Source organism: Plecotus auritus (assembly GCF_963455305.1).
Source record: "Plecotus auritus genome assembly, chromosome: 3".
NCBI classification, from domain to species: domain Eukaryota; kingdom Metazoa; phylum Chordata; class Mammalia; order Chiroptera; family Vespertilionidae; genus Plecotus; species Plecotus auritus.
This window is the reverse complement of record NC_137772.1, coordinates 133,068,515-133,095,484: the sequence shown is the minus strand read 5'-3', so window position 1 is coordinate 133,095,484 and position 26,970 is coordinate 133,068,515. Positions and strand designations below refer to the sequence as shown.

The 26,970-nt window shown below is 39.5% G+C and overlaps 1 protein-coding gene across 2 annotated transcripts in view; it reads left to right on the top strand.

Annotated features, from left to right (window-relative positions):
• Window positions 1–25,395, top strand: part of PARP11 (poly(ADP-ribose) polymerase family member 11) — a 58,303-nt gene extending 32,908 nt beyond the window's left edge. The window contains exons 2-8 of one of the 2 annotated variants that reach the window (XM_080662784.1): window positions 1,705–1,833; window positions 2,658–2,778; window positions 5,536–5,611; window positions 8,485–8,557; window positions 8,637–8,767; window positions 20,034–20,185; window positions 21,679–25,395. In XM_080662784.1, coding sequence (XP_080518910.1) covers window positions 1,705–1,833; window positions 2,658–2,778; window positions 5,536–5,611; window positions 8,485–8,557; window positions 8,637–8,767; window positions 20,034–20,185; window positions 21,679–21,995 — 999 coding nt within the window. In that variant the 3' untranslated portion in view covers window positions 21,996–25,395. The remainder of the gene's footprint in view (window positions 1–1,704; window positions 1,834–2,657; window positions 2,779–5,535; window positions 5,612–8,484; window positions 8,558–8,636; window positions 8,768–20,033; window positions 20,186–21,678) is intronic. The other variant, XM_080662785.1, reaches the window with a different exon arrangement.
• Window positions 25,396–26,970: the final 1,575 nt, after the last annotated feature.

Below are 26,970 nucleotides of genomic sequence, written 5' to 3'. Positions count from 1 at the left end.
AATTTGTGCACGAGGGTGGGGTGGTGGTGTTTCCCTCAGCCCAGCCTGCACCCTCTCCAAGCTGGGATCCCTCTCACAATCCAGGACTGCTGACTCCCAACTGCTCGCCTGCCTGCCTGCCTGATTGCCCCTAACCGCTTCTGCCTGCCAGCCTGATCACCCCCTAACTACTCCCCTGCCAGCCTGATCGACGCCTAACTGCTCCCCTGCCAGCCTGATTGCCCCTACCTGCCCTCCCCTGCAGGCCTGGGTCTCCCCCAACTGTCCTCCCCTGCAGGCCTGGTCCCCCCAACTGCCCTCCTCTGCTGGCCCAGTCACCCCTAATTGCCCTCCCCTGCTGGCCTGATTGCCCACAACTGCCCTCCCCTGCAGGCCATCTTGTGGTGGCCATCTTGTGTTCACATGGGGGCAGCCATCTTTGACCACATGGGGGCGGCCATCTTGTGTGTTGGAGGGATGGTCAATCTGCATATTACTCTTTTATTAGATAGGATAGTATTATCCTAACACTCAGAAAAAAACTAACATAAATTTTTGTATATCCGGCCAGACTTTGTATGTATGTGTACATATACATGTACATACACATACGTATACATTCATGTGGGTAAATATAGATGTATTTTTTATTAAAATTGGATTATACTATTTTTTAAAAATTCTTTATTGTTTAAAGTATTACATAAGTCTCCTTTTTCCCCCATTGACCTCTCTCTGGCTGCCCCCAACCCCCAGCACATGCCCTCACCCCCCTACTGTCTGTGTCCATTAGTTATGCTCATATGCATGCATACAAGTCCTTCAGTTGGTCTCTTACCCCTTCACCCCCTGGCCTTCCCTCATAGATTGGACAGTCTGTTCAGTGCTTCTATGACTCTGGTTCTATTTTGGTGCTTCAGTTTATGTTGTTCATTATATTCCATAAATGATGAGATCATGTGATATTTATCTTTCTCTGACTGGCTTATTTCGCTTAGCATAATGCTCTCCAGTTCCATCCATGCTGTTGCAAATGGTAAGAGTTCCTTCTTTTTTATAGCAGCGTAGTATTCAATTGTGTAGATGTACCACAGTTTTTTAATCCACTCATCTGATGATGGGCACTTAGGCTGTTTCCAAGTCTTAGCTATTGTAAATTGTGCTGCTATGAACATAGGGGTGCATATATCCTTTCTGATTGGTGTTTCTGGTTTCTTGGGATATAATCCTAGAAGTGGGATTAGTGGGTCAAATGGAAGTTCTATTGGATTATACCATTTATATTTATTGTAACCTTCTTTGTACTGAACACTATGTATTATAAGCATCTTTCCATGCCATTAAATGAAATAATGTTTAAAACAAAAATCAGATGTATTTGGTCTTAATTAGTTGTGATACCATGCATCCTTTTGACCAAATACATGAATAAATGTATGATCAAACAAATTTTTTGACACTACGTTGACTCTGGAATGCTAATAAATTTGATACAGCTTACTTAAATGGTTTAATGGGTATTGATATATCCTACCTAAGTGATTGATATTCAATATTTTAAAATGTTCATCTTCAGAGCTAATATACAGCATAGAATGCTACTTTTGAAGTGTCACTGGGGGAAAGACACTTGGAATATAGTTTGTAAGAAGAAAAATGACATGCAAAAAGTACATTGGGTATTCGAAAAAGTATTTCTTTCTCTGCCTCTTTCTGCCTTTTCAGGAGATGTTTCACAAAGCTGAAGAATTCCTATCCAAAACAACAGGTGGTGAGATGGACGAGATGGACACATCAGATACCCAGTGGGGCTGGTTTTACTTGGCAGAATGTGGAAAGTGGCACATGTTTCAGGTATCTCTTTCCTTGGATGTAGCAGAATGGATTTAGATTCACTTAGCATCATCTTGCTGATGAATAAGATGACTACAAGCAAACCTGAAAGAAATCAAACACTAAGGAAATCAGATAGCTTAGCTGAAAAAAAATTAGAAATTCTTCTAGTTCTTTTCCCCAGGTTTTCACAATAATTTATTTAGAAGAAACAGTGTGTGTTTACCATGTGTACAGAAGGCTATTGTGACTAAGAGTTGCATGATATCAGTACATCTGAGCAACTCCAAGTTTGATTAGGTGGACAAAGAGAAGGGAAGAGAACCGCCCATATTAAACACCTTCTGTACACCAAATATTATGTTAGGTGTTGTACATATGTTTTCTCCTTTATCCTCATAACAACTCTGAAGCAGAGGTTAACACTCAGTCTTACAGGCAAAGTGAAGCTCAGAAAGTTAATGTATTTTGTCCAGAATCACAGAGCTAGTTAATGGTTAAGGTAGTGATTAAAGCTTGTGGTCTTTTTAAACTTACAAAGCCATTTAAAGAAGATTTAATTTTTGAGCCACTTAGGAAGTGTAATTATTGTCATAATTTGTGAAAATTGTAATAATTTTAGATAAGGCTTAACCAGTTTTTTAAGTTTCTTTCCTGGAAATCCTTAAACTATTTTTAACATCCTGGCTTAGCTGTGATTTCCCCCGGTGTTTAGGGGACTAGAACCGGTGATTAGTTAAGTTTCCCTTGTTTCACCATTCTGTCTCTGTGACCACAGTTCCACCTCTGTGGCCAAGCCATTAAGGTGAACAGCTGTAATTGAAACTTTCTGGTTTGTCTTAAAGCCGGATACCAACATTCAGTGTTCAGTTAGCAGTGAAGATATCGAACAAAGCTTCAAAACAAATCCTTGTGGCTCCATTTCTTTTACTACTTCCAAATTCAGCTACAAGATAGACTTTGCAGGTATGTTGCTTTTTTTCTTAAAGTTGTGTGGTTTTAGTATATGGATATGGTAAAATCTACAGTTCTGAAGATGTATCAAGGATTAGTTGATACATTTGTAAACAGTGAAGTAAATCCTTTTTGTAATACATACAAGTATCTCTTTAAAATTCAAGATTTAAAATCTTCTTGAGCAACACTGTCTTCTAGAGACTAATGTAATGCTTCTCTTCTCAGGAACACAAACACTAAGCTCTTGTTTTCCTCATGATCCCACCAGTCTTTTGAAATAGAGACGAAACTTTTTATTTTAAGGACCACTCTGAGAGGTGAAGTGACAAAGTCTGTGATAGTTTTAAGACTGAAGTTCAGATGAATGACCCACCTCTGGGTGTCTTTGCCAGAAAACTATTTCTTTAGTGGACATTGCTTTCTGCCCTTTTCTGATTTCATGGGCTCTTTCACAGACTAGCCAGCTAATCTGGAAATCACCTGCACTTGGGATTTCACTCCTGATTTATGGGCATGGTTTGAGGTACTTCCCCTGAAAAACCTGTTATGTTCAGTCCCTTCACTTTCAAACTGCTATAGTCCCAGCTCTTTGCTGCTTAGAGGCAAACAGGACCTGGTTGCGGAAGCTTCCTTAATAAAAGTGCATTTTCGTTACTTCACAGCTTAACCCTCTAACTGTTCTTCCCAGTTTCTGTGAGTAGTGTCTTTATGACAATCAGTAGTGTGTTTCTATAGGGTAGGGTGGTGAAACCTTAGGAGATTTCATTGGATGAGCCAATTCCCAGAAACTAAAGGGGATTGTCCAGTAAGAGGTTGATGCAACCAAATCTCTAATGATTATTATCTTCCAAAGTTTTTTTTTTTTTTTATCAAGAGTTAAAACCATTAGATTCTTATTCTTGACTCACCATAACTTTTTAAAAAATATATATTTTTATTGATTTCAGAGAGGAAGGGAGAGGTAGGGAGAGAGATAGAAACATCAATGATGAGAGAGAACTAGGGATCAGCTGCCTCCTTGCATGCCTCCTATTGGGGATCAAGCCCACAACCTGAGCATGTGTCCTGAACTGGAATCTAACCTGGGACCCTTCAGTCTGCAGGCCGATGTTCTATCCACTGAGCCAAACCAGCTAGGGCAACTTGACATTGGATAAATAGGCCATCTGCCTTTAAAGGATCCTGACATTTATCTTTCTCCTGAAGTCTAGACAAAAGGTGTCTGGTAGGCATTTTAGTCTGTGTACAGGGCCAGTTCTGAAGTCATACTGAGACATAACGATATGCACAGACTCATGTAAGAGATGAGGTTTGTTGAGGCAGATAATTCAGCAAGCTACATGTTTCTGGAAGAATATTTTTTAGTAAACTGTATTTTTGGGAAACTTTCTCTCAGACAATGCAACTTATTAAAACTTTTTTTAATCATCTAGGAGTCATATGTAATAACTCAAGTTCCCCAACCCTCAATATAATGACACTGTTTCTGAAGTATAGCTGTTAGCAGTTCATATATACCATTTGCAAAATTAGTCCCTGTTCTGCCACAAGCTAATTCAGGTTCTCTCTAAAAAAGGATGAAAAGTGGACTCAAAGGAAGACACCACAGTTTTCACTATGTAAGCTGAGATCTTGCTTTTCCCTGCACAGTGGCAACGCCAATGTATACAGAGTCTAGGAGAATACAGACAGGGCAGAACATACTTTATACAACATTTGCCTGACGGGTGAATCCCTTTATTTTGGAATGGAATAATGCCAATTAGATAAGATAACTGACTAGAATCTAACATTCACATCTTTGTGGGAATGTAGAAATGGGCTTGGTAAGTACTGCCACTGCTGAGGCATAGATGAAAGAAGAAAACAATACCTTTAGTTAATTAGTCCTTCATCACTAGAATCTCTTATGTAAGTATGTATTGAGTCTAGCTAGGTTTTCTATGTTTTGGTTTAGGTATACAATTTATTTTTTTTTTTTTTTTATTTTTTTTTTAAATATATTTTATTGATATTTTTACAGAGAGGAAGGGAGAGGGATAGAAAGCTAGAAACATCGATGAGAGAGAAACATCGATCAGCTGCCTCCTGCACACCCCCCACTGGGGATGTGCCCGCAGCCAAGGTACATGCCCTTGACCGGAATCGAACCCGGGACCCTTCAGTCCGCAGGCCGACGCTCTATCCACTGAGCCAAACCGGTTTCGGCTAGGTATACAATTTAAAGAGAAGGCAAGCAATGTACACATTTTTGAAATTCTGTGAATTGTACACGTTTTATAATGGTAATGTATTTTTTAAAATCATTTCCAAATATTTTGGAGAAATCAACACATAGTTTCCACTTAATAAGCATCTAGAATATTCAGTATTGTAATTTCTTTCTCTTTCTAGTACTCTTAATTTTCATAAACTAGAACTCTTCTAGTTTAATGTCACTTTAACCCAAGTATTATATAGAAAGGAATAGACCCTGCCTACTGAGCCGCATATGATGTTAGCATTCTTTTGTCTGAGAATAGATCAAGCAATGAAGCCATCCTCCCTGAATAGCACTTTTATGACATGATAGATAGATAGATAGATAGATAGATAGATAGATAGATAGATGATAGATAGATAGAAAGAAATGTATCTTTAATGCACTATGTTTGCCAGTGACTCCCAAAGCTCTGTGATTCATGTAGGATGCCTATACATCTTCGTGACAATTTATAGCACAGTATGTTTCCATAACTTATCTGACATCTTTGTCTTTGTATACAGAAATGAAGCAAGTGAATCTCACTACTGGAAAACAGCGCTTAATAAAAAGAGCCCCCTTTTCTATCAGTGCTTTCAGGTACGGTAACGAGAATAGGGGTAGAAACACTGGGCTTTTCCTCTCTCTTCTCTTTCTTAATATTTGATAGAGGAACAAATAGACTGAAAATGGTTTGGTAGGTCACTTAATGATCTTAATATTGATCCTTTCAGTACTGAATTGCACCTTACTTGATGAAATAGCAATATTGTTATTTTATGCCCATGTTTCCTTTCCTCACAGAACCATCCAGTTAATTGAGCTATAAATGCCATGTAATTACTACTCTTCTCCACTGGGCCACTCGTGGAAGTAATTTCAGAGCTATAGTGACTAAAGGAGACCTGGGGAAGGTGGGAGTGCAGGGGGGCAGCAGCGCTGCTACTTGTTCCCACTGCGAGTTTTCTTTTTCTATCTCTGGATTTATATAGCCTGAAAAGAGGTATAAGTACCAGAAGAGAATAAATATTTAGATAAAATATTCCATTTTATCTAATGGAATTGAAGGGGAAAATCTTACACTTTGTCTCCTATTTTCTGGAACGATTTTCCAGCAAGTATTGAAATTCTTGCTGTTCAAAGAATTTATAATGAAACAGAAAAAAAAAAAAAGAGCTAGCATATGAATTTTAAGGGATACCCATTTGCTCCTTCCGAGGAGATATTTTGAAAGGATTAAAGAACAAAAAATTTTAAGTTTATATTAGTTTGTTTCATGAGATTTTGGCTTACATTTTAGCATTACGATTTAAACGTTATTTAAGTAATGAATGTTCCAGTACTTCTGTGGAATGTAGAGAAAACTATTTTCTTATAAACTATATCATATCCTCATTCTTCAGTATAGGAATTAATTATCTTCAAAGAGTATGTAATCTGGGAGAAAAATGAGACATAATAATGGGAAATGATATTGTAATTGCACATTATTGTATCTGGTATGTTTTGGTGAGGAGAAGGAGCACATGAGGGGGTCCAGCACTTTGTTCTCTCACAGATATACACACCATAGAAAAGAGACAGGAGAGGGAGACAATGCACCAGAATGGAGGCTAATAAGATATTAAAAGATGAAGAACAGTTAGGTGGGATACAGAAGAGTGATGAAGGTGAGGTGAGTATGTGCTGATATAGAAATGTGTATTTATTACAGGAGATATTACATGCAAGGGGAATAGTATATATTTTCCATTGGCAAAGAATTAACAGTTAGCTAAGGCTATGGGCTACAAACATAAAAAACACACACAAAAAAAACACACAAAACTTTTCCATAGCTAAAAGAAACTTAAGGCAAAATCTTCATAAAAACTGGGTAAACTGTTGTTACTCATTATCACAGTCTAAGGGTTTATCTCTGTAGTATATGAAGTACTTCTATGAATCTCTAAGTAGAAGACCAACAACCCGTTAAAAAATGAGCAAAGAATTTGAACAGTTCATACAACCTCACTCATAATAAGAGAAATACAGATTACATCAGACTATTATTTACTATTAGATTGACAAAAATTCAAAAGTTTAATATCACATCTTTTTGATGAGATTGGAAAATACACATTCTCTATATGTCTGTTTTCTGGTGGGAATGTCAATGAGTACAACCTTAAGGAAGGCTTTGGTCAATATTTGTCAAAATCATGAATATATTCTTTGATTAAGAAATTCCATTTCAAAGATGTCATCCTAAAAATTGACTAGTGACATGTACAATGACAAATGGTTGAACTAGTTCTTTGTAACATTCTTAACAGTAGCAAAAAGTTGAAAGAACTGAAGATCTTCAATAGGGGACTTGTTAAATAGATTATGGTGTCTCCATACCATGGAATTCTGTGCATCTTTGCATTCAACCAGTATTTCTGGAGTGTCTATCATGTGCCAGACCCTATGGTAGGGACTGGGAACAAGGGCACTCTCTATCTACTGATGCAGAAAGATATCTAAGAACGTGGTAAATGAAAAATAAAAGCTACAAAAGAAACATGTTTTAAGCTACCATTTGTGTGGGGGGAAAGATTGGCTTGTGTTAACCTAAAGAAGTTCTAGAATAATACCCAAGAGACTGAAAACAATATTACTTGAAGTAGAGGCAAGAGGTGAGAAACAGTCTAAGGACTAGAGTGGGAGGGAAACTATTCTCTGTTTACTCTCTTTATACTTACTAATTATTAAGTCATGTCATTGTATGATCTTTTCAAAGTTGAAATGAGTTTTTAAAAATTAAGCTGAAGATAGGCTTGAAATTTATTTCTTCCAGTGACCTCCAGTCACCACAGAGGGTTAATATGTCAGTGTCAGCCTGTTGCCATTGAGCTCCCCAAGATTGCTCTCTTTTTCTGTGTTCACATCCAGTGGCTTAAACATGGTAGATAGTTTTTAAAAAGTTTTACTGACTGACTATATTAAGTGAGTTAATGTGAACTGTGTAGGAGAATAGTGGGCAATAAACAGAAAAGTTCAGATTTGAGTTAGATCTTGAAGGACATTGAATGTATGGCTGAGGGGTTGGGATTTTATTTAATAGGCAGAATAAATATCTTAAGGAGTTTTTTTAAATCAAGGTTTTTATTTTCTTCTTGGAAATTTCTTTTCTTTAGCTAAAATCTTCCTTACATTTTTAAGAAATTCTGAAAATTTCAGAAAAACAAGACAAAATGAAACAACTATTCTTGAAATTTTAATGTTGTGTAGGGTTGGCTGTTTTCCATTAAAGTTCTCAATTCAGCACCTAAAAAGGTAATACACAAGAAGATATTCAATAAATATTTTAAAATAAAGAAAGCAAGGATTACACTTAATTGCATTTATCACAGTATCCCAAACATGAAAATTCAGCATTGAAGAAAAGTCTAAATCACAGTACTTATTATCAGATCCTAATATTTTGTTTTGTCTTTTGCTGTTTAAAGTTATATCTGTGAAAATGAGGCTATCCCCATGCCACCACATTGGGAGAATGTGAATACTGACGTACCCTATCAGGTAAGAGCAGAACTGACTGACTGTCCTGTGCTAGAGATGGAACAGGACTTCAATAAAACTATTCAACTTTATTTTCCAGCTTATTCCTTTGCACAATCAAACACATGAATATAATGAAGTCGCTAGTCTCTTTGGGAAAACAATGGATCGCAACAGAATTAAAAGAATTCAGAGAATTCAAAACCTAGACTTGTGGGAGTTCTTTTGCAGGTGAGACAGTTTCTAATCTGAACCCTCTCGTTGGCCTCTAAGACTTTTGTAGTCTTAGAGATGATAGCGAAGCACAAATATTTAATTATATTAATTTTCACTGATGCTGTGTTTTCCTCTTGCTTTGTTTTGATCTGGTCTCTCAGCTCTCTTCTTCAGCCTTCTCAGGGAGTAAGAGAGATGCTCTGTAAGTAAATGCAAGGCATTGCTTACAGAGGTGGGGAACATCCCCCTGGCCTCATAAGGCCCGAGAAATCATTTGGTCTGGCCCTGCCAAGGCATTAGGGGTGAGTTAATTAAATGTTTGACCAGATACAGCAGGCTAATTTTTAAGTTGATAATTTTGTATGGCCCCTGAATGATGTTATAAATACCCAGATGGCCCTTCGCAGAAAAAGGTTCCCCACCCTTGGCTTACCACATTGTAATGCAGTGGTAGAGGTCAGTCCCTTCAGCACACTCCTAGAAACATGCCCCTTTCAAGGTTCCGAGCTGCGCATCTTGGCTTAGTCAGCATTACAGAGGAATAGGGGAGCTATTTTGTTTTGTTGATATGACTTCGTTCACTCAGACGTTTATGTTGAATTATAACTCTCTGAAATGTTTAATTTCTGTGGAGAGCAACTACAGCGTTTGGACAGGTTCAAGCCTGGGTCTAATGAGAGGACACGATCCTCTCGTGGCAAAGCCACGTGTAAGTCCCAGCACAATTATAGCCAAAGGCACGTTGTAAGCTTGACCTTATGGTAGGAACCTGTGGTCCCATGTGGCTAAGTGATATAGGCCTCGGGAAGTGCAGCAAGTAAACAAAGTTTGATCTGGTGAATGTAATTGAGTAGATTAGAAACCAGAAACCTGTGAGAATGTTGTAACCACGCCCTTACTTTGCCTCTTGGAATCTGGCTATAAAATAAAGATTCAGCTTGCAGGCCGTGGCTCTGCCACTCCATAAGAGAGGACAGCTTCCAACCCAGCCCCAGCTTTCTTCTCTTGTCTGTCTTTTCTTAATCCTTCACTGCCCCCTCTCAGGCTCACCGAACCTGGCTATGCTGGCACAGCACAAATTTCTTTTTAAACAATTACACTATCTTGCCTATAGTCATTTGCTTATTTAGTTTGAAGGACCATTGCAAAACATACCTGCAAGTTTTCTGTTTAGCCCAAAGTTTGTGTTGTAGATTTAAAAATCTCAATTTGTTACTCAACTTAGGTTGGAAATGACCCATTGGATTGCTCAGTGTGCACTTAACCTAAAAGTAAAGCCCATTACAAAAACATAAGGGTATTGTCCAAATTAATCTGTTTGTTGTGCTGTTTGTTTGTTTTTTGTTTGTTTATTTATTTACAAATGTGTAATAACAAAATACATCAGTATTTGTGAGGATAGAGGGCCAATTGGGAGAGGCAGGATGGAGGGATTGCACATAGGAATAAGGAAACTGGAGAAGGTGATAGATATGTTCATTATTTTTACAACAGTTTAATAGATTAATGGTTGTTAATAGTAAATATGTGCAGTTTATTGTATGTAATAATATCACAAATTGTGCTGAGGAATGTGTTTTGAATAACAAGTAGTACCCAAAATATGTGGTTTTCTTAAATATTTTTATTAAATACTAGAGGCCCGGTGCACGAAAATTTGTGCATTTGGGGAAGGGGTCCTTTAGCCCGGCCTGTGCCCTCTCGCAGTCTGGGAGCCCTCAGGGGATGTCCGACTGATGGCTTAGGACTGCTCCTCTGTGGGAGGTAACCAGGCAGGCCCATCAGGGGATGGTGCCGGCTGGTGAGCGGCTGGCCCTGCCTTCCCCCCTCCCCCCCCGTTGCACCTCTGCCACTAGTCCCCACTGCCCCCCCGAATCACGGTTCCCTCCCTCTGCCCGCTGGCACTTGCCTTGATTGGCCTGGTACAGCCTGCTCTCTGGCCCTGCCCCCCACCGACCAGTCATTCTGCCATTCAGTCGATTTGCATATTATGCTTTTATTATATAGGATGTGTATGAGATTTGGTTTCTAATATTTATTTATTTATTTTTTAATTTTTAATTTTATTTTATTTTTCTTTCTCTTTTTTGTTTCTAATATTTCTTCATATAAGCAGACCTTTAGTACTTATTCAGAAAAATTTCAATTAAGAGAGTTTAATATAACAAACCTCTAGGTAGCCATCATACTGATTTAACATTTGTCAAGATATACCACATATTATCTATCAATGAAAGCTGCAGTCTCATTAAAAGCAGGCTGACTTTTGTTTGTTAATGATACATGGAATTCTTTCATGCTCTGATGCTCATAAGGGTTTATATGATAAAATAAGGAGTTTTCAGCTTTATTCTTTATAGTTTTGAGTCTTTGGACCAGCCAACTTTTATTTCTGACAATCCAGAGTTTAGAAGGTTTTATTCAGTTCTTGGTTAGGTAATTTATTTTAGAGGAAGATGGAAGCCTCTCTCCCTTTTATTTTATTCTATCAGTGAATAAAGTTTTTTCTCAGATGGTCTGATGAAATCTTCATTATTTTTAATCTGGCTTCCAAACTGGAGTTCATATTAGTCTCCCTCCTAATTTGAGTCTTCAGTTAAATCCTAGTGATAAAATGTACAGTGACTCCCCAACATTTTATATGAAGATTTTACTAAAGTCAGTTTTACTGTTGATGCCCTTAATGATTTTATGTAATGTCAGTGTCTAGAAATCTGTGATGGCAAATGAACCTGCCACCTACTGTGACAGTAGAAAATACTGAGTCTCATTATGAAGACAGCCTGTCATGTTGTCATCTCCCTGAAGAACTAATATAACCAAGTTGATCTCAATGTCATGGAACCAATGACTCACCACGTGAGTGCATCACACATCAGTTTGCATGTTGTTCAGGCCTTTCTTACTTCCTCCCTTTTTCTAAAAATATGTTTTAGCTCCAACTTTGTGACAGGCTTTATTCTGGGCACCTGGGATATAACAGGGTATGGGACCATAGCTTAGACAAGGAGCCAGGCTATCGAACCACAAAATGTAGGTGGGAGCACAGGGCATCTTGGAGCACAGGTGAGAGTATCTACCCACCCTTGCTGACAAAAGTAGGATATGTATTGTGGGATCGGGAGTATCAAGAAGCACTTCCTAAAGCAGGGATCATTTAAGCTAGACATAGGTGGGAGAAGGGAAGGGCATCCCAGACTTTGGGAGCAGCATGGGCCAAAGTTGATTATGAGAGGGAACATAGAACATTGAGAGAATTTCAAATAGAACAACAAATAGGATGAATGTTGAAGAAGAGCTTAGAAAGGTACTCCAGGGGTAGAACATGCAGGAGTTTGTAGTAGAGCCCCTGGGTGACTGTGTGATTTTCTTTGGTAGCTTTACTTGAGTTGGACTGACCCACAGTTAAGGTAGAGAGTTAGCAGGGGCCAGGCCATGCGGGCCTTACACACCAAACTAAAGGATTTGGATTATTTTCCTGGGACAGTGGGAAGCTATTGTAGGATTTTAAGCAAGAGAGAGATGGGTCTGATTTGCATTTTAGAAAAACAATTCATCCCTATATTGTGGAGTAGGGATTTAAAGCAGTTAGGAGTGAGTTTGCTCACCAGGGGGTATTGGCAATGACTGGACACATCCTTATTATCCCACAGTGGGATGGGGAGATCCTACTGACATCTACTCGGTAAAGGCCAGGGATGCTAAACATTGTACAGTGCACGAGACAGCCTCCTACAACAAACAAATATCCAGCCCCAAATGTCAGTAGTGCCGAAGCTTAGAAACTGATTTAAATAGATCAAAGTCAGAAGCAGGGAGGCCATTGTAGGAAATTGTTTCAGTAATTAAACTGAGACAAATTGGGAGGCTTGAACCACAGTGGACCGAAGGAGTGAAGAGGATAGCTTTGAGGTATTAAGAATGTTGAATGATGTTGTTTGGTGCATAATTTAATGTGTGCAATGGGGTGGGTTAGGGAGATGGGGAAGATGACATTGAAGTTTCTGACTTGTTTTAGTTGACTAAGGAAATATGGGTAGGAACAGATTTTGGTCTTGGGAGGATATGAAGGAAGTAGTAGTTGATATATGGATTGGGAGCTTGGCAGAGTAGTGTAGACTAGAGATAAAGGTTTTGGAGTAGTTAAGAAATGTGGGTAATAGAAACCATAGGAATTGATAAGATGACCAGGGACTTTATGTAGATAGAGAAAATAGGAGGGCCAAGGATTGAACTCTTGAAGGGATAGACAGAGGAAGAGAAAACCTAAGGAAGAAGCTGAGAAGTAACAACCAAAAAAGGTGGGAGAAAACTAGTGGAATGTGATCACAGAAGCCAAAGGAAGAAAGTAGTTTACATAAGTAGGTGTCATCCACGGTCACATAGTAAAGAATAGCCAAGTAAGATAAATATTGACAATATCTTTTGGAGTCTGCAACACAAAGGTCATTGGTACCTTTGATGAGAGCAATGTTGGTAGATGCTATACAGGGTGGGGCAGAAGTATGTTTACAGTTGTTCGTATGGAAAAATAATACAATAATAAATAGTCAGGTACTCACAACTGTAAACCTACTTTTGCCCCTGTATTGTATTTACAACAAATGTTGACCAGTATTTCAAGAAGCTTGGCAGTGAAGAGAATGAGAGATCTGAGAAGATGGATAATGTAGCGTTGGGAAGGGTGTTTTTGTTCTATGTGTTTTGAAGTAAAAGATCTGGTAGACATGAGCATGTTTACATTATAATAGGAAAGAACCTATGGAGAGGGAGAGTTTAAAAGACAGGAGAGGCAAGGGTAATTGATGGATTAAGTCTCCTAAAGAGGTGTGATGGAATGAACTCAGAGAACGTATGTTAGGAGATAGACAAAGGTGGTCCAGTTATGCTATCAGTAATGAGAAGTAGGAGATGAGGACAGGAAATAGGTTGGAAGCTCCATCCTGATACTTTCAGTTTCCTTTGTGAAATCAGAATTGACGTTGCCTGTAGATATAAGGAGGTGTGGGTAAGAGGGAGAGATAGAGAAAAAGGAGTGATTTGAAATGGCCATTGTGGAAAATGGGGGAGAAAAAGCTAGCTTGGGAACTATAGGATTTCCATCAGTGCTGAAGGCTTAGTTAGAACGTGTGAATTTGTGGAAACCAGCGGGATGTTGTTTGACTTATCTCAGCAGTTTACTAGCAGAGAGAGGTGGTAGTTGGGCTGATCCAGGAAAAGGTAGCAAGGAAAAAAGAACAATGAAAGCTGCTATCTCATTAAGAATGTGGGAGAATGTGGATTGAGATCAGAGACCCTCAGCCCTGGCTGCTTATCAGAATCACCTGTGGAGCTCCTTAACAAGTAGAGCTATCTGTCCCCACCCCTGACCTACCACATCAGAACCTCCGAGTTCTGACATTATCTTTAAAAAGTTCCGCAAGTATCCAGCCAGGATGGAAACCACTGGTTCAAACCTAGGCAAATGTACTTCAATCCAGAGCATGAAGATATCCCTGCTGCGGCTCAGAGTGCATAGCACATCTAATTTAGCCCTTTTGGCATTCCAGTCCCTGAGAGGGTGGGCAATCTTAAGAGATCTTTGAGAGGTGGGTGCTACAATATTTTCAGTAAGTTCAGAAAGACCAACTTACACTATTCACAAAAATAAACTCAAAATGGATAAAGGACTTAAACGTAAGACGGGAAACCATAAAAATCTTAGAAGAAGCCATAGGCAGCAAAATAGCAGAGATTGGTTATAGCAATATCTTTACCAATACAGCTCCTAGGGCAATGGAAACTAAGGAGAAAATAAACAAATGGGACTACATCAAAATAAAAAGCTTCTGCACAGCAAAAGAAACCAACAAAACAAGAAAACCTACTGCATGGGAGAACATATTTGCCAATATTATCTCCAATAAGGGTTTACTAGCAATCTCCAAAATATACAGGGAACTCATACAACTTAACAAAAGGAAGATAAACAATCCAATCAAAAAATGGGCAAAGGACCTAAATAGACACTTTTCGAAAGTGGACATACAGAAGGCCAAGAGAAATATGAAAACATGCTCAAAGTCATTAATCATAAGAGAGATACAAATCAAGACAACAATGAGGTACCATCTCACACCTGTCAGAATGGCTACAGAATGGTTATCATTAACAAATCAACAAACAACAAGTGCTGAAGAGGATGCAGAGAAAAAGGAACCCTCGTGTACTGCTGGTGGGAATGCAGACTGGTGCAGCCACTATGGAGAACAGTATGGAGTTTCCTCAAAAGACTAAAAATGGAACTCCCATTTGACCCAGTGATTCCACTTCTAGGAATATATCCCAAGAAGCTAGAAACATCAATCAGAAAGGATATATGCACCCCTATGTTCATAGCAGCACAATTCACCATAGCTAAGATTTGGAAACAGCCTAAGTGCCCATTAGAAAACTATGGTACATCTACACAATGGAATATTACGCTGCTGTAAAAAAGAAGGAATTCTTAAATTTGCAACAGCATGGATGGAACTGGAGAGCATTATGCTAAGCAAAATAAGCCAGTCAGAGAAAGATAAATATCATATGATCTCACTCATTTGTGGAATATAATGAACATCATAAACTGATGAACAAAAATATATCCAGAGACAGAGAAGCATCGAACAGACTGTCAGACTTCAGTGGGAAGGGCAGAGAGGGTTGGGGAGGTGGTAGGAGATCAACCAAAGGACTTGTATGCATGCATATACTAGTAAGCATAACCAATAGACACAGACACTAGGGGGGTGAGGGCATGTGCCAGGGTGGGGAGGTCAGGGAGGTCAATGGGGGAAAAAGGAGACATATGTACTACTATTTGCAATACTTTAAACAATAAAAAAAAAAAGAAAAGAAATTAACATGGGGTTGGGCAAAGGTGGGCAGGACTAGTGTAGTTTGAATCCTATGATTTTTCCCAAAAGTTTAACTGAAGTCCAGGAGGCCCTAGAACTCAACACTAGCCTTTCTGGAACACCAAGGTCATTGTATGAGAGTCTCCACATTTCACAGGTGCCCTAGCAGTAGGCACTAGAGTAATCCATGCTGTGGTGTTGCAAAGCTTTGACCAGCCCATTCCATTCTGCCTTCAACTGGTGACACTATATTCAGTCCAGTGACCGAGCAGGTTTTAATGTCCACACACGTGGCTCTTTAACCAACACTTCATTTATCTAAGAGAGACTAGAGTGAATTTTCAAATCAAAATTCATTCTAATCTATGCCTGAAAAGTAGTGATGTTTGAATATGCTGATTTTAGAGTGGATTCTAATTATTATAGACCATGAAGCTTGACCTTAGAGGGATGTATATTAAACATTTAATTAGAAAAAAAACAGTGTAGATTTACTAATGCCCAAGTACAAGGCTCGCCATAGTAGTAGTTGGGTGACCCCTTAGTGTAAGTTGATTTCCTCAAAGTGGTTGAAAAAGTTCTTATGATGGAGGCAAGATAGAGAAGTGTGTGCCAGGTGAATAAATATAAAGAGAAAAATTAATACCCAGTCAAAAGTCTTATGCAAAGGGGAACTTGAATGGCATGCATGCTTTCTTCTTGAGCCCTTCAACATTTTTATCAGAAATTTGGATGAAAATGTGGAAGGTTTGCTTATCATACTTTTGAAAGATTCAAAACTAGAATGGGTAGCTTATTTGCTATATGAATGAATCAGGAGTCAGAATGATCTTAGAAGACTGAAACAGTGAGTCAAAACAATATGATTATCTTTTTTTAAAAGAAGATTTTTTTCTTAGAAAAGCAACAAGTATGCATTATTTAAAAAGTAAGTACTTAAAGTTTTAAAAGAGATATAATTTATTGTTAGTGAAAACATGCTGGCTTTTTCTGCAATAAATATTTGTTTAATGCACATCCTTCTAAGTCATGCTTAATGGTTTGAAAAGACTATCAATAGTAGATCAAAGCATAGACATTAAATTTTTTTAAAAATATATTTTATTGATTTTTTTACAGAGAGGAAGGGAGAGGGATAGAAAGCTAGAAACATTGATGAGAGAGAAACATCCATCAGCTGCCTCCTGCACACCCCGCACTGAGGATGTACCCGCAACCAAGGTACATGCCCTTGACCGGAATCGAACCTGGGACCCTTCAGTCGGCAGTCCAACGCTCTATCCACTGAGCCAAACCGGTCAGGGCTAGACATTAAATTTTGATACATATTGCCAAATGACTCTTGAGAATGACCATATACATTTCCAATTCTTTCATCATTTAAATGCAAGTATCCCCTCTCCCTCTGCATAGTCACTAAGTTGCGTGTTTTTAAAATAAATTATGCACTTTTAAATTGCTTTCTATATATATAAAAGCCTAAGCAACTGTTACGATAGAACGACCGGAATGACTGGTTGCTATGATGTGCACTGACCAGCAGGGGGCAGACACCCAGCGCAGGAGCTGCCCCCGGCCTGCAGGCCCCCATCGCTGGATGGGGCCTGCTGGCCAACCTCTCAGTCCCTTACCCGCCCCCCCCCCCCCCCGCCCCGTCAGTAGGCCCCCATTGCCTGATTGGGGCTGGGCCCCCCGGCTGGGATGGGGAACCGGGGTTGGGTGGCAGCGGATGTGTCCCCTTTCCCAGGGGGGCCAAAGGCTGGGCTCCCTCCTTGGGGCAGGTGGCCAACCTCTTGGGTCCCTCCCCCTGCAGGCAGGCTCTGATCACCTAATTGGGGTTGGAGGTGATGAGGATGGAGGTGCAGTGAGAATGCAGGGTGTCTGCTGAACTCACTCTCACTCCCCCTGCTACCTTTCCCCGGGGACGCCAGGGCTCCTGTGTCTGGGAAGCCCTGAGCTCAGGTGCTGGGCGCCTGTGAGGAGCCCACCCCGCAGCCACGTGGCCTCTTCCGGGTGAGCCGGGTTGCAGCCAAAGGGACCACAGGGCTGGTCCGGGTCCCTGTGGGTTTGCACAGGAGCTGGTCTGCAAGGCCGGCCGGGAGAGAGCGCGCTGCCTGCCTGGCTTTTGTGTAGTGCCGCTGGGCGGCCCAGAGGCCTACTCTGAGGCGCTCCCCCACCCCACTCCCGCAGCATTGGGCCATGCTCACCACATCTCCACATGGGGATTCCGGCGCGGTGACTCAGGTGGAGGGGGGCACGTGGGGGCCGGCAGCCCAGGTGCTTCCCAGGGCCCAGAGGTTAGCTGGGACCTGCCCATCCACGCTAGATGCTCGCACTTCAATCACCTCCACACCTAGGGACCACACCCATGCATGAATTTTAAAATAAAGATTAATTGAAATAAATGTAGTACTACATTAGGTTTGTAAATCAGTTGTACAAATATAGAAAGCTGAGAGAGTCTAATTTGAGAAAGTTTGGGGAGTTTTAATTGACTCGGACTTCTGTAAATCAGCAGTGTGGTGCCCCTGCTACAAAATAAATTCAGTGTGTGCTGGTAGAGTCAGTGCTGTCTGAGATATCTGGACTCTGCTTCTAATTCCTACCAACATTATAAACTAGAAAGGACCCAGCAGATTCTTGTCAACTAAAGGCTGTCCGGGATGGAAAAAGAAAGGCCTGGAAGCTGTGCTATGTGAGGAATAGTTGATGGAATCCATATATATAAAAGGCTAATATGCAAAGTGTCCCCTTGGGAGTTCAACCGGGAGTTGATCACTCGCTATGACATGCGCTGACCACTAGGGGGTAGCATGGAATGAAGGAAGGCCCCGGCTGGCAACCAGAAGGCCCCGATCGACCCTGATCACTGGCCAGGCCTAGGGACCTTATCCATTCATGAATTTCATGCACTGGGCCACTAGTGGTGTACATTTAACCTAGAAAAGAAAGCCGAGGTCAGTGTTCATAGTTAATTTTGGATATTTTCAGAGTAGTTTTGTATAAGAATATTTGAATTGTTCTGTGTTCAAAACAGAAAAACTAAGACAAATCAATAGAAGTAAGAGGAAGGCAGATTTTGGTTCAGAATTAGGGTGGACATACTTTCTAACAATTACATCTGATTGCAGATAGGTTGCGTTGTGTTCCAAAGCAGTGAGCACTTGACCCTGGCCTGAATTGAAGCAGCTGTTAAATAGCTATTTAGAGATATAATGGGGGAGGGATTCTTTTTCATTTTTAAAACATTGTTTTTATGAAATATTTTTAAAATGAAAATGCAGCAGATAGTTTACAGACACCTGTGTACCTACCAATCAAATTTAACATTTTAATATTTGTCACATTTTCTTCTTCTTTGTATCAGTTTTGGTTTTCTTTTTAAGATACAAAGCATTACAGATACATGTGAAGTGTTTACCCCAACCCCGTCCTGTTTTCCTTCTTCCTCATGAGGTTGGTGTGATGCCTTCTTGTCCATATCTTTATATTCTTTACTAGAGGCCCAGTGCACAAATTCGTGCATGGGTGGGGTCTGGCTGGCCTGCCCCGATTGGGGCTGATTGGGGGGGAGGGGCCGAGGGCGGTTGGTGGACTGGCCCCGCCCCCCCAGTTGAACTCCCAGTTGAGGGGACAATTTGCATATTAGCCTTTTATTATATAGGATTACCTATATATGTATACTTATACAATATACAGTATTATTTTGAATCATATGCCTTTTTTTGCAACATTCTTTTTACATTCAACATTATTTTTCAAGTTATCTGTTAATACATGTACTATATCTAATTTATTAGTTTTAACTTTCATGTATAAGTAAATAATTATTTATTCATTTTTCTATGAAAGATTTTTAAGCTGTTTTCACTTTGTTTGTATGTTTTTTACTGTTACAATCGGCCCTACATTGTTAAAAGAGATTTGTCCATTGGGAAGAGGTTGAACTGGATGACTTAATTCAGTTTAATTCAATCAATATTTTCTAATCTTTGAGGATAAAAAGATTATGGCATAGTCCCTGCTCAAGGAATTCACTGTTTAAAGAGTCTGTGAGCTTTGTATTATTTAATTGTTTATATTGCCATTTTTAGGCATCTGTAAAACTTGGCTGGTTTAGGCAATCGCCTTTTTAATAATGGGCATCATCTGACATATCTATAGTTTTGAGTGTAATTTTCAACCTTAAGTCTCAATGTTAACTAATAATTTTTGATGAGATGACTTATGGGTCCAAGAACATTTGAGATTCTTCTTCAGAGCTGCTTTGTCCATTTATGATTTATGTTAAAGAAGGTTTTCTGGTTCACGTTTTCTACTGAATTTTGCTCCTTGAAAAATTAATAACTGCCACTTATGGTATATTTCTGTGTGTTTTATGTCTGTGTGTATTGTGTTTTTAGGAAAAAGGCTCAGCTCAAAAAAAAAAGTGGTGTGCCTCAGATTAATGAACAAATGCTGTTTCATGGTACCAGCAGTGAATTTGTGGAAGCAATTTGCATTCATAACTTTGATTGGAGGATAAACGGTATACATGGTGCTCTCTTTGGAAAAGGTAATTATCAGAATTCCAGGTCCAATTCTAGTCCTAGGAGCAAATCTCTTCTCTTGAGAGATAATTGACTGTTCTGTAATTCAGGGGGTTGACAGTTATTAGTTAAAAGTTATGTACAAGGTTCCCAGCACACCCTCAGAGGTTCCGAGCCACAGAAAAGCCCCTCCGGCATGTACAAGGTATCTCAAAGACCTTTGTACTCGGCCAGGTTAGATCGTGCCCCGCTCCCAGTCGTTCTCGGGCCATCATGTCCATGTTCACTGATTTTTGCATTACATTTAATTTTCATGTATAAGTCCTTTCCTTGGATAAAATTAAAACTTTTATGTCATAAAAGAGAGAACTATCAAATAAATTAATGTACATTGTACACAGGTCTAGATGCTAGTATTTTTTGTTTATGTTGTTTTTTAGAAAAAAATAGGTAAGAATATTAATGAGCAATAAGGAATAATGGGGGAAGTCCTCACCTTTTTCCTAATGTTGTGAAAGTCCAAGTTCTCCAATTTATGCCCACTACCCAAGCAAATTGAGGAGAGAGATGAGGGGAAAAGGTAAGGGATGGACATTTATTTTGCTGGTTCTTGCTTTGTACCTTACCTCCATCAAGAGAACTAACTACCATTTAGGATTAGGGTGTGCTGTATTTTAAAAAAGCAAATAAATTTTTTAAATAACTACCAAAAAGTCTATTTTATTTCTTTAACTGTAAGAGGATCAGAAAAGTGTTACATAAATCCCATCAGTACTGGGTAATACGAGACATTGCAATTATTTTTCAAAATTTTTTAGAGTAAGCATTCCCATAATGATGTCAGTCTTCTAGGCCTGACTTCTCCGAAGAGTCAGATGCTTTACTGAGTTTTCCCAAATAGGCAATGAACCGGTGAAACTGTTCTGTTGGGATGGCCGGATGTGAACAGCATTGCACGCTTGGGGACAGAGAGTTCTATTATTTCCAGAAATACAATTGAATTGTTACTCTGTATCAGGGAAATGTGGTATCTGGGGTTTGAAATCATCTCTGTAGACCAGCAGTTTCCATTGTGCTCTCCAGGGTTTCAGTGGCTGCTGTATAGGGAAGCGGGGGAGGAAACCGGTGGAAGGAAATAGAAATGGGAGGGAGTCCAAGCAATTAAAACTCAGGTCCTGCCACACTTTTAATCACAGAAATAGTTTGTATCAGTCTTACATATTGGATTTCTTTGTAATATTTCTTTTGAAAATAAGTCTGGCACTACTTTTTGGTACGGTGTGATGGAGTTGGTGGTGGGGACTAACAAATCTATCCCTATGGCAGTCTGAATCACAGCCATCCATAAAAGATAAACTTCAGTTCTTAAAGATCTACATAGGAGGAAATTTCACATCCATTTCTGTTATACAATTCCATGTGTCTCTTCCGCTAACAGACTGTTTTTTCTTGTGTTTCATGTATTCTTCAGAGTAGTCTTTAATCTTAGCTTTTATTTTCTTGGTTCTTTTTGTTTAAGGAACCTATTTTGCTAGAGATGCTGCTTACTCCAGTCGCTTCTGCAAAGATGACATAAAACATGGAAACACGTTCCAAATTCATGGTGTAAGCCTGCAAAATCGGCATCTATTTAGAACATATAAATCTATGTTTCTTGCTCGAGTGCTGATTGGAGATTATATAAATGGAGACTCCAAATACATGCGACCTCCTTCCAAAGACGGTAGCTATGTGAATTTATATGACAGCTGTGTGGACGACACCTGGAATCCAAAGATCTTTGTGGTGTTTGATGCCAACCAGATCTATCCTGAGTACTTAATAGACTTTCATTGATCCGACTTACAAATCTCAGTGGTCAAGGAAGTTTATCCTTTCTTGCAGGAAGATTTGCTCTCCTGTCATCTAGCCACTAATGTTAATTATCTGACACTTTTGAAACAGATATGAAAAAAAAAGTGGACTCCATATAAAAAGACATACTGACTTTAAGGTTGGTTTTATTGTTGTTTTGTTTCTGCTAGTTGTTCACCGTCTTGTTTGTTAAAGATGGACACCATTGCCATTTTAACACCTCACGGTAAAAGATACCACTCAAAAATGAATCAGCGGAGTCTCAGTTAGCATGGTCATTTAGAGTTTTTAAAGTTTCTGTGTGTGTTATCAGGATGAACGTTTTCAGTTGAGATAGACTTATTCCTATATATGTCCAGAAAATAAATTATAGACATAAACGTGTTCCTTCAGAGGAACTGAACCTTTGTAAAATTGAATTCTGATGTTACTGTCCACCAATCAACATGTTGCTTTGTTGGTCTTCTGAAACCTTGAAGCAGCCTGAGTATTTTTGAGAGAAGTAGGAAATAAGAAAACTATTTGCAGTCCTGCCAAACAAGCCAGAAGGAGAAAATCAAGGTAGAGTGCCCTGCTTCTGACCACCCAGGATAGCAGGCTGCCGTCTCAGATTGCTCCTGTCCCTCTGCTGTCTCCTGCATCTGAACTGACAAATGCCGCAGCTGTTGTTAGTCTGCAGTTCATCCACCGAGGCTCTGGAATTCTTGTACTGAGACTTGCTGCACAAGGTGTTTATTGCAGCTTTAAAGCAAAACTTTTATTTATTATTTAAAACACATATTTTCCCTTTGTTTTGGGGTTCTTACAATGATTACTTCTAAGATATTTTTATCTGCTTCCCCATTATCACACACACACACAGCTATTCAACGGTGATTTATAAAATTCTCTTCTGAATTGTATTTCCCATTTTGAATCATTGGATGCGTGGAACAAATCTGGTTTATTCCTTTCAGTAGCAATTGACAATCTGCTAACTCTCTTGAAAAGTTAGACAAAATTCATTATCATGTTTAATGGAAGTTTGTTTGCCCGTTCTTTCTGTTTTGCTGTCCGATTCTAGAAGTAATGTTGCAACAGCTTCCTGCCCCTAAAGGTATTCTGGCAGACGCCAGACAACTTGACTGAGCTGTTGTATAGGAAGGAGTTCAGGTATCTGATCGGGGATTGGCCATACAATTGTTAACAGTTTTTTCAAACTTGATTTTCAATAGTTCTACCTGGAAGAAAGAAAAAAGAAAAAAGAACACTTGTATCAAGCCTTTCCAAGAAAACCTTCAATCTAATACTGAATTGTCTTCATTATCTTCACCCAGTTTGAGCTGAGAGTTAGTGAACACAATTTAACTTCTCAAGAAAAATCCCGTAAATGTTCATGGCTGTGTTGTTCAGTTCAGTCATTTGAATTGGGAAGGCATCAAAGCATAATAAAAATGAAGAGTATGGAGCGAGATTAGGTTGGTAATTCTTTACCTACTATCTCCACATTTATTATAGCCCAGAATACCTGTAACTGTGAGTGGAAAGTGAGTAGTACACAGGAAATTGCATGTATAATACCAATTAAAACTAAATGACAGCAAAGATTTCCTGACTCAGATATGCGGACTAGCAGCCACTTTTGATGAAGTGCTGTGACTATTTAGAAAGAACATGTTTTAGAAACAGTCAGAAATCATCATGGAAATAACTGAGAAAAAGCCCCCAGGCTGCCTTGGGAGTGGTAGTACAGCATTGCTCTAGCCTTGTTCACAAAGAACTTCATTAGAGACATTAGGAATTTAGATTTTTGAAAATCTTTTGTGCTATTTATTTTTCACACCAAAATGTTTACATAGTCTCCAACATGGCTGTCTTTTTTTTTTTTTTTTTCTGACTTAACATGATTTCTGATGCCTCTCCCATCACTTGACTGGAATAACTATTATAGTGTCTGGGGGCTATTTTTCATTTAGACATGTGCAGATTTCATCTCAGGGTGACTAAGTGCCCATAGCTGAGATGTGCAAGGCAATCTCTATGAACTTAATTAGTTGGCTCATCTGTAGGAAGTAGAGTGTCTGCAGTAGACATTGTAAGAAAGAACTATTTGAGAATCTATTAATTCTCCTTTTATAAGAAAGAGCCAATTGAGATCATTTTTAAATGTGACAGCATTGAGTTAATTGACACTAAAATTCAGGGTTTTTTTTTTTTTTTTGTATTGATCAGTAGATTGAGTTGAGAATCATGGTGTCAATATGTTATACATGCTGGTCTGGACCCATCCATTTGTCACCTTTTCTTCTTGTCATCGCATAGTATGGGTGGACGAGGGAAGAGAAGCCACTCCAGGTTAAAGAATCAGTGATTTAAAATATTCTACATTGAATGAATTCCAGCGGATAGTGACATTTCTTTTTCACTTTGGTGATATCAGCCTCAGGGTTAAAAAAATGTGTTTATAAAGAAAGTTTCATAAATCTTGCTGTTATGAGCAGAAAGGTTTTTGTACTAGTGTGACTTTCATCTCTACACTATGGTGATAATGGTAAAGAATTTGGAGCCGTTTTTGCTATGTGAGAATATTGTTTTACATGTGGTGATTAAAGCTCTCCATCGCAGGTCTTGGTTGTCTGTTATGCCACATATTTGTTTCTGTGATTTCTGTGTCTCATCTCCACCATGCATTATTTAAGCCTAAATTTTCAGCTCAAACTACAGGAGTTTATTGCTTGTAATTCTATGTAACCCACTCGCAGATGGGTCAAGTCTCTTGTTCTCAGTTTGCATTACCCAAATCAGATAACCTGTGAGGAAAATTACTTACTCTGTGCTGTTGAAAATTTCAAAACAGACCAAGGCCTAATGCCTGTGGCCGCACCTTTCCTCAGCGCGCTCCCCGGCTTGGAGGAACAGCCCCGGAGGTGACCATGCTGCCTGCGCCACCCTCCCTCCAACCAGCCCCTCCCAGCATGGCCACAGTAACTCCTTTTGAAGTGAGTTAGGCATTTCACTTCATCTTTAAGCTTCTATTGGCAAAAAAGGAAGGTATCAAAAGATACCTTAATTTTAAAGCTGAGAGAAATGGAGACAGAATGATCAAGGCTCACCCATGGAAACAAATCAAGTTTTACATCTACTAAAATCATGTCCCACTCTGTCTAAATGTTGGGCTATAATTAAGGTTCATTGTTATGAAAATTCAGCTGAGCTCTGATAGACAATGTAGAAATGTGACATGTTTATAAGTTTTGTTTCTAGCCATCCGGTGTTTGAGGTCCCCTCCCAGGTCGCAGGAACAGCACTGGGAACTGTCTTCCAGGTCCTCGTGTGCTTTGTCCCAGGTTGTCCTCCCTCCACGGGAAGGATGTTTGTGTTGTTTTCAATAAACATATCGCTTGAAACAGATAGTCCATTTCTAGATGAAATTATGGGTTTTGTTCTTGTAAAAGAGAAAATTAAGGGGAAATGAAGATTAGCCAGGAAAGGAAAAACACCAGCCTTCTCAAAAATTATGTTTGGTTAGAAACTGTAGCAAAGTGATTGTACTTATTTTTAGCCCTTTGTACTAATATGCAGGAAGAGGTTTGGTGAAAAGAGCCGCCCTGCCGCACTTCCTATGAATAATTTTATGATGTTTCTTGGGGCAAAGGTGATGGAAGAAATGAACATTTCAAAGAAATATGAAGTATATGATTCTTTAAAAAGACATTTTTATTGATTTCAGAGAGGGAGAGAGAGATAGAAACATCAATGATGAGAGAATCATTGATCGGCTGCCTCCTGTACACCCTACAATAGGATCGAGCCCACAACCCACGCATGTGCCCTGACTGGGAATTGAACTGTGACCTCCTGGTTCATAGGTTGATGCTCAACCACTGAGCCACTCTGGCCAGGGGAAGTACACAATTCTCTGTGGGCTTCCTGGTTGGTGTGAGTAATAAATATAGGAGAGCTGAGCCCTAAATATTTAGGAAAGACATTCAGAGTTCATCCATTAACCTTCACTTTTTTGCAGAGGTAGTTTACTTCTCATGTTTTTCAAAAACTCCAGGCTTTGGTAGGTTGTGTAGTCTCTCTCTGCCCCCGCCCCTTCCTGTACTGAACTGTGTTTGATCATCTCAGGTAAAAAGACATCTTGTTTAGCTTTGGCTGGTGTGGCTCGGTTGGGCATCATCCAGTGCACTGAAAGATTGTCAGTTCGATTCCTGATCAGGGCACATGCCCGGGTTGCTGCAGGCTCAATGTTTCTCTCCCTCTCCCTGTCTGTCTAAAACTCGATAGAAAGTTTTTAAAAAAAGATGTCTTATTTACTTCCAGCACCCAGACAATGACCTCCTTGCTGTAACTGAGCTCAGTCTCCTGCTGTAAGACTGTAGAATGCATTTTTTCAGCTCTAATTGCTTGGCTTTCATTCTTTAGCACTGCAGGCTAAGAACCTGGCTTTGATTTGAACTTTCTCATTGTGTGGCTGTGTATCTAAGAATTGAGCATCAGTCTTATTCATTTTTAAGTGGCTTCTCATTAGATTGGAATATAGGGTTATGCCAAAGACATTGGTGTTTTCTGTAGCTGAAAAGCCTTACTGTGCCCTCTCCTGAGAGGTTATACAATATGCTGATTCTGGCTCATGCTAACTTCACTTTGGTAAGCCAGTTTAGGGGAGTCACAATCAGAATTTAATTCCAATTATTTTTGCAATATCCTATATAATAAAAACATAGTATGAAAATTGTCCCCTCGGCCGGGAGTTCGTCTGGGAGTTTGACCAGGGGGTAGGGCCGGCCAGGGAAGGGAGGGAGGCCTCGGCCAGCAACATCAGCACGTGGCTGGGGGAAGGGCAGCCGCTAGGGGCCCTACCAGTGCACAAATTTCATGCACTGGGCTTCTAGTTAATTATAAATACAGATTGTCCTTCTTGTGTTTTCCTGTTCCTTTTTAGAAAATATCCTTTCCTGAAGGGCTCATTTCA